The 8,497-nt window shown below is 38.8% G+C and overlaps 1 protein-coding gene across 1 annotated transcript; it reads right to left on the bottom strand.

The window, feature by feature from the left end:
* Positions 1 to 4,607: 4,607 nt before the first annotated feature.
* LOC140935486 (neuferricin-like) lies at positions 4,608 to 7,266 on the bottom strand. The gene is made up of 2 exons (XM_073385027.1): positions 6,369 to 7,266; positions 4,608 to 5,155 (listed from the first exon to the last, which is right to left on the bottom strand). Exons 1-2 carry the CDS (start codon positions 7,133 to 7,135, stop codon positions 4,960 to 4,962), a joined length of 963 nt encoding a protein of 320 aa, XP_073241128.1. The 5' UTR covers positions 7,136 to 7,266; the 3' UTR covers positions 4,608 to 4,959.
* Between the last annotated feature and the right edge of the window lie 1,231 nt (positions 7,267 to 8,497).

Below are 8,497 nucleotides of genomic sequence, written 5' to 3'. Positions count from 1 at the left end.
TGTTTATTATTCAATAACTTTTAATTTTTTTAAAATCTGATCTCTGCTTTAGGAAAGCAAATTGCACTAATAAATGGATTGATAAAACACTTAAATTAATCTTAATACAGCAAACTGCGCGTTCATTATATTCAATAAAGAGAAAGATAACGAATGTGTAAACAGACTACTGTTCATTTCATGATCAAGTTAGCATTTTATACAGGCTTTGGAAATGGTAAAACCTTAAAGTGCTTGTGAATTTTTGTTTTCGAGGCCTATAAACACAAACCAATCGATCAAAGGCCCTCTGATCCTAAACTACACAACAAATGGGCGAGAGAAATAAAGATTAAGTTTTAAATACTACCGATTCAGTACTCGTCAAATCATTTATTTATATTCGTTGTCTCGGTTAAAATTGTTTCAAAAATTCTTAAAAGCAAACACAAGCAGTATGCCTTTCAGTTACAATGCCTTTTGTTTCAGCAAACAATAACCATGCAAATAAGCAAACAACCTGGCTGTTAAGTCTCCGATTTACTACACGTAATTTGTTTTTTGGAATTATGTACTTTCCCTTAATCAAAAAATATTATTGTGGTTCAAGCATAGCGGAATCGCTTTCACCAATCCATGCTATCTGGTACCCCATAAAAAGGGCCAAAATTTCTCATCCTGACTGGTTAAAGTTGACGTTTATTATTTGTAATTTTTCGTTATAAATCTGATAAATCTATAATCTAATTCATAATGGTAATTGAACTGAGTGAAGTGTAATTTAGTCTGAAATCATAAGGGCGATTTCAAAATCGCGAGATCGATTTTACGACACGAAGTTCAATCGCCACTTTATTACAGCCACTGTGAAATCGCATAAGTCAACTCGCAGTACCAATATTTTATTGATCTAGTAGCCGGTTTGTTTAAAAGCGGAAACATAAAGGCTTTTAAATCTCATTTTGTATTTGAACAAAAATGATGCGGTAAAGACCAAAAATGGTGCGATTTAAAGCACAGGGCACCCAACGACGGTTTCGTCCTAAATACAATGGACACACCTTTAAGGCTGTCCAGAGTACTTTTGTACTTTTACATCCCTTGAAATGCATTCTAAGTCAGATCCTAAGCGGCGCTATAGAAATTTGTATCTGTTCGGTCATCCTGTGGGAAATTCCATCACATTTTGAATCGGAAGATTTTAGGTTTCCTTTTTTAACGAAAAATAGCCTAATCTGGGGAGTGAAATGAGAAAAATTTAACAACAGAAAATCTTAGGGAATTTATTAGAACTTCGAAAATTGTACATGAACGGGGCGGTCATCTAGAAAGTGAAAGCTTTCCTCAAGTAATAGAAAATTCGAGGCAGTGTTTGCTTCTTCGAACACATGTTTCACATAATACAGTCGTTCGGTGCCCCTGACCGCGTGTTTAGTCCAGCTTCCCCTGTGTCGATCCTGTGATGAATCCACCACGATTTTTGTTTCCTCACTGGAAAACAGGATGTTTTAAACCGAATTTGCATTTCAAAATTTACGTTGTAACTGCAAGTCTTCATAAAATAAATGAATCTCACCTTTCCAACGCTAACGTGGCTCAGATTATCATAATATAATTTTAAAAGCGGTACCAGACAGGGGCACCCAACGACTGTTTTTTCAGACTGTTTTCTGTAAAATCTAGAGAAGCAGATATTTCCTGGAATTTTCTATTTCTTGAGAACGCCTAAAAATGTCTAGAAAAATTGCGTAAAAAGTTTTTAAATGTACAGTCAATTCTCGTTATTGCGGACACCCTCAGGACCGCTTTTTAGTGTGCGTCTGACAGTCCAAAAACAGGGTGCAAGAAAACCTTTCTTGATATTAGGTTTACTACTAGTACTAGTGAATATTGCACAGAACCAATTGCAGTGCAGTTTTCGCGTATAGAGAGCGTCAAAACTTTAATTACAAACATGAAAAATCGTAACAGAACAGAACTTTCATTTACCACAACAGTCACTGAAAAATTTGTAGTACACAAAGACCATTATTACCGTACTTGAAAATCCAATTTATGTACATTAAGTTCATCGATCATGACTGTTTTTCGCAGATAAGAACGGTAGTTTTTTCTAGAGATCTAAACAACAGCTTTCCGTATAAGCGGGCCGGTCTGCAAGGCGCGCGAGAGTTGACCGTATTAACTTAGACTGCAAAACAGTCCGTATTTTTGCGTGTAATTGAAGTACGCGCAGGCTCGCGCGCTTCGCGCGCTTAAAACTCTTACGCCACGATTTACCGATTTCTTTACTGATTTTGAGAAAAAAACCCGACTGTTTTGCAGTCTAGTATTAACTCTTGTGTCAAGAGCCTGACGTATCACTCTCCATCATCCCTCAAAAGAAAACAATCAGAGTAACATCTTCTCTTCTGCTCATCTATGTATACCACATAGATAAATTTATGTACTTAAAAACGTTTTTTTTCGAATTGCAATTTACTTTCGGAATGTTTCTACTCTTGCAAGCCAGGTACATACCCATAATACAAGAAATTCCGATCAATTTTAAATATTTCGAAAAGGCTTGTCGAACTTATATATATTTGAAAGTTCTCAGTTCGGTTTCAAGGTCTTATTAAGTTTTCCAACTCGCGACTCAGGAAATTCAAAATAGAGAAAGTATTTCTTTCTTGGCAAACAACTAAACAGATCCGTCCTTCTTAGTGACATAAAGTGTTTAATGAGCTGCAAATCGCGCGTTCTCAAAGGCCACACAACAAGAGGTTTGGGCAACAATTCATTGAGTTAGATTCGACAGCAAGTTCACGACGTAACCGAATCAATAGACTCCCTTAGGAGGGAGGGCTGTGTAACGTACTTGCATTTCGACATTGAGCTTATGACTGACCGATTCATGCAACGAGCCTTCAGATAAGCTTCCATGACGTCACATATGATCGACCCGTAATTAACCAAAATCACTTAATGTAATTATTGTACTACTAGTTTTCTTCTTGTTTGTGATGCTTTGTTTTGATTTATACTTTTTTAAACTTTCTTTCTCTTTTAATTTAGTTTTCATTCAGTACCCATCATTACCCATTGTTCACTTAATGTAGCCTTAGGGAGCCTTTGGTTCTCAAGCCCTCGGCTTGCACATGGATTTCTTTGCATTAGCATTTTGAACATTTGTAAGATCCGAAATCAAACAAATGTGTATCATCAATTACTCTTAATGTATTGTAAATATAATGTATATTGCAAATGTATTTTATGTGGTTTATGGCACAACACTGGTGAGAACGAAAAATAAAATGAGTAAAAGCGAAAACCAAGAAAGAAAGAAAAGGAAAACCAAATACCCAAATTTCAAGAGCAAAATCTGAAAAACGATCTCAATATGAATAAGTTTTAAACAAACTCATCTCACCCACCCCCAACTGATCACAGAAGACAGTTTCTGCCCCAAAACATCATTATACATTTCTGTGAAACTGCCCACCTACCCCTCCCCTAAGCAAACGTTAACACTTACTACTCACTAAGGGCAAAATGTTGGCTCAGGGGAGGGGTAGGTGGGCAGCTTCCCAGAAATGTATAATGATTCGAAAATATTTAGACTGTTTATCAGCGTGCAAAGAAAGTAGTGTCCGATTGCCCGGGGTTAGTGGATTTTGCTATCGGGCTAGTGAATTCTGTTTTCAACTTGCCTGACGGGCAAGTGATGTGTTTGAGGAATTCGATGAACAGAAGAACTGTGAAATCAATTCTGCTAGTCAAAAAGTTTTTGGGGCTAGTTGAAATGACGACGGGGCTAGTAAATGCTAGCTTAAGCTTGCCTGAATGGCAAGCTGTAAAAATGAGTCTCTTTGCACCCTGTTTATCTCATTTCTCCCTTTGTTTTTGGTTTTGTTTGGCTCTAAAAACAGATTATGGTTGTTCTTAAAGCTGTGTGAAAGAAGTCAAAATAACACATTTTCCTACACCAAACTTCCATTAATTATGATCTGTTTGTTGAGATTGAAAAACATTCAAGGGAAGTTTCTCCCCTTATGGCTGTCATCTGCGCAGTTATTCAGTTATTCATTACAACCTCCTCTTTGAAGAAATCCTGGATCTGCCCCTGTTCACTGTTGCCCAACGTTTTGTTTTGCAACAAGTGATGGAAGTCCCGTGTATGGCGTGACTCCAGGGTACTTTTAACCAATCAGAAGTCAGTACTCTCACAACTTGCAACAACCTGATTTGTGGCAAGACGGGTTTGAATTTGGGTGGTTAAATGCGCAAAATAGCTTGCAGCAGAAAAGTTGCACGTTTCTGTTGCTTGTTTTACCGTAACTTGAGATACTGAATAATGACTATGTGAAAATCATATATAAGAACTGCCGGATGAAGAACTGAAGGAAAGAAGATCATTGCGGTTATAAATTAACGCAACTATTGCAGTTGTGAAAAGAAAGCCTGAAAAGATTCAAGGTGGTATGGGATTCAAACCCTCAACCTCTGCAATAGCAATGCAGTCCTCTGCCATGTCTACCCATTGAGCTTAACAAGCAAAATGAATGGGTATGGATTTAAGAAATGGAGTTAGTGATGAAATATCTCCGCTCCCAGCCTGCATCTGTTAAACAAAAATCATACTGTACTCAAGCACCTGGTGAGCTCTCTTTTATAATTTTTATTGTTGAAGGTCATTTAAAATTGCTAATCATTTTATTATTCAACACAGTCTACAAATCCAAATTCACAGCTTGAATTAATCAAAAATGACAATGAATTAATTCTTACATGGGTATATTAGAAGTTTGAGTTGTTCAATAATTATTGCATCTAGCTATTAAATAAAGTACAAACTTTCCTGTGTGGCCTTTTCATTCCAAAAGCATGTAGGACTTTCTTTTGCTTATCTTTCAACAATTTTTTTCTCTACGCTCATGAGACTACGCTCACCGACACAATCATGTTCAACATACTGATATTGATACTGCTCCTTTCATCTTACAGTTTACAAGATACATCATATTTGCCACAGCCTGGATATAACTTCATGTTAGGATTGTTCAAATCACCCTCGTTACCCTCTCCTGTATCACTTGAAGGACCAGTCGCCTTTACACACACGCACTTAGGGTCCTTCTTTCCTGGTTTAAACATCCTTCTTGGAACTCCAACCCAGTCTCTATTTATTCCAGCACTGCAATAAAATAGTGTTGGAAAAAATGCATAAGATTTAGTGCATAAGCTATACAAAACTTGTTTTTCAAAAATCACCCTTTTGCTTATGTGAGGAAGAAAAAAAAGGAATGTTCAGCTGAATTTCAGGAACATCTCTTCTTGCTAGGGAGATACTTCAGAAACAAGACTTTTTCTATGTCCTTATGTCTTGATCTTCATAATGAGAACAACATTATAAGAGGATTAATTCTTTACGTCCCTTTTCTTCACATTCCTAATTTTAAGGGCTGTTGACTTCAAACCCCGGGGGGGGGGGGCACTTGGGTATTTTTTGGGTGGGTATGTGCCGCCCGGGACTGCAAATTGGCACCCCGTTCTCAAAAAAATTTCCTCTAAAATTGATACCCCGTTCTAGAAATGGGTCAATTTTTTATACCCCGTTCTAGAATTCGCGCTAAAACTGACACCCCGTTCTAGAAATGGGCCAATTTTTTATACTCCGTTCCAGAAAGTTTGTAAATTGAAATAGCCCTGTTTTTTTAAAAAGATATTTCTTTATTTGTTCGACTTATACATCAAATAAATGCTTCTTCATAATCAGCAACAATTTTAAGCAGAAGATAAAGTCGTGATCCACAATTTTTTATACCCCGCTCTAGAAAACGCCTCTGAAATGGATACCCCTTTCTAAATCAGGAGCTTCAAAATCACGACCCCGTTGGGCGGCACATACCTGTATAGGTAATGTATGGGAGTACCCCCCCCCCCCGGGCTACAAACTGGGAAAACGAAAGTTTTTATGAAAAAACCCACATGCCAAACAAAGATGAGCTCAAAGGATAATTTTAAAACTATGCTTTTGAATCCCTACCCTGTCCCAGAGTGAAGGTGTTAGATTTAGACATAGACAACAGTCCAGTTGGGATTTCTGTTGATAACTGAATATAACAATATGCTGCTGATGTGCCTGCAACATTGCCACCAATGCTACCTTTGATGCTGTTTCGCATACGAGAACATCCACTGCTGACAAAGAGAAATAATGCAGGTCTTTACCGCCGGCATGGCTGTGAAGTTGATCTGAATTTGACGCTGCAGGTATGCCGGATGGCCTCTGTCACCAGTGACTTCTGTCCTCATATGGGAACAGTATCCAAGATGGTGAGCAACTTTGTTGCAGGAACATTGGCAGCATATGAAAACTAAGCATTACAGAAAGTCTAAAAACATACCTGTTTTCAGAACACCAAACAAGTGATCCTTCATCCTTACTCCACCTTGAATTACAACCTGGAAAGCGTTTATTTTCAGCGTCTTGTAGTTTTTGCAGACGCTGTCCTTCCTTTATGAGTGATTTAGCTTCCTGCAATGCCTCAGTTGGCTTTCCTTCACTATCATAGTAACGCCCTATTAATTTTCCAACGTAAGTGTAGTCTTTTCTATAAAAATCCAACCAGCCTTTGACACCCATCATATCCTCTGGGGATAAACCTTTCACGTCATCTGTAGCATCCTCTCTGGCAAATTTTCCAGTAACAAAGGAAGGGGTCGAGTCCCTGCCTGCAAACACATTGTATCCACTGCCCACTTCATAATGTCGCCTTCCTTTCTCAACATCGTAAATTCGACCAAGAATAGCTAAGTATACTGGAATGTTAGGATCGGAGCCATCGTGCTTAGCTAGCTCTTCTGCGGTTAACAAAACTTCTTTCTTTGAAGTTTCTTTCGTCTTGGCTCTTGTACCCGGTCCCGTCTCTTTAGTAGTTTCTTTTACGATCGTCGCAGTTTCCTGCCGTGTGACTGCAAAAGTTAAAAGGCCGGCAATGACAACAACTAAAACAGGCATCAAAACATAGTAAATTTTTACAAATGTCTGAGCCCCTGAAGGCTTCGAAACGGAGACATCTTTTTCCTTCTGCGCCGAGGTTTTATCATCGTAATCGGAAACATTCAATTTCTCGGGCTTCTTAGTTGACTTGATATTCCGCTCTCGAGACATTCGGACTCCACTTCAAAGTTATATTAAACAAAGTGCTTTCAAGATGTAAACTTGTCTGATCTTGGCGAAATAACTTGGAAATAAAGTCACGAAAGTGTAAACCGAACAAATACGAGGGCAATATAACTGCAAAGTAGAGCAGGCGTCTTGACAGCGGGAAAGAATGGGTACGAATGAACTTAACTTGCTCCCAGATTCCTCTCCGCTTTCAATATAACAGCGTCTGAGGCGTCTTCGAAACGTGTCGTGGACGTTGTGGGACGTTTTACTGCACGTTTATCATGTTTGTGGCCATACTCCTCATCCCAATATGAATGCTGGCACAGCAGGGGATTGCGTCGGTAAAATGATTTTATTTTTTGACGATTCATCAGAAGCCGTAACATGTCTATGTTCCCGTGCTCTATTAAGGTAAGCTGAACTGTTTACATGTGCAAAGCACAGTGTAGTATCTGTTTCATTTAAACTCTCGGTAAAACTATTGGTCCGCACACCCCCACATAGTACTTTGCCCAGCAGCTGTACTTCCACAAATCGAACGTGGTAGAATGGAAGAAAAATATATGAATTGTCGGATCAGATTTTGGTTGGACTGTATATATTAAACTTTCGAAGCTACAGGGGTGGGGGCGGGGAGAGACAAGGTCTGGGACAGAGAAACGATGTTCTCACAACTTGCAAGGCGACCACCTTTGGTGGTTAGCGGATAATTGCAATACTTTTTCCAAAGTAAGTAATTGGGGGGGTGGGGGTGGGGGTGGTGGTGAATTTGGTAGTATGTTTGTCTGGATGATCTTGGCCATCGCGACGTGACGAAGAGAGAAGCGCACAACTTCAAAGAGTTTTCGAAAATGGCGTCGTTGCCATTTCCAAATGCGACTTTTAAAGTTGGTTTTCTTGAATGTTGATGCTTCAAAATCAGGCGGTGTGCGCACTACAATCGCTAAGCATCATGGGCGGTATTCAAAATCTGATCATTTGTGTCGAGATGGTGCGGAGTGAACATCTCGACTGCGGAGTGAACATCGTTAATTATGCTGTAGATATATACGATTTTGCTTTGAATCTCTTCCGGAAGCTCTTGAAAAAGAAAGTCTGTCCAATTCTCAGGGAAAAAAACAGGGTCAATCCGTTGACAAGTGTATTCTGGTGTATTTTGTTCGTAATCACTTGCATCCTGTTTGCAACTGACCGAGAAAAGTCGGCACAGAAACGCTTTGTTCAATGCTTTAATCATGAAAAGCACTGGAGGTAAGACCCACGGTTTGCTGAAAATTTTGAATTCACCGTGAAATCAATGAGTGCTAAGAGGTACTGATATGCATAGCTGTGATATATTCATAAAATACTAGGAGCTTCTTC

The sequence above is a fragment of the Porites lutea genome, chromosome 4 (assembly GCF_958299795.1).
Source record: "Porites lutea chromosome 4, jaPorLute2.1, whole genome shotgun sequence".
Taxonomy (NCBI): Eukaryota; Metazoa; Cnidaria; class Anthozoa; order Scleractinia; family Poritidae; genus Porites; species Porites lutea.
Note: the sequence above shows the minus strand (reverse complement) of the source record. Positions and strands in the feature narration are given on the sequence as shown.

Coding starts and splice junctions, on each gene's coding strand:
- LOC140935486 (XM_073385027.1), bottom strand. CDS start 7,135: ATGTCTCGAGAGCGGAATATCAAGTCAACTAAGAAGCCCGAGAAATTG. Junction 5,156..6,368: donor GTTTGGTGTTCTGAAAACAG/GTATGTTTTTAG, acceptor ATTTTATTGCAG/TGCTGGAATAAATAGAGACT.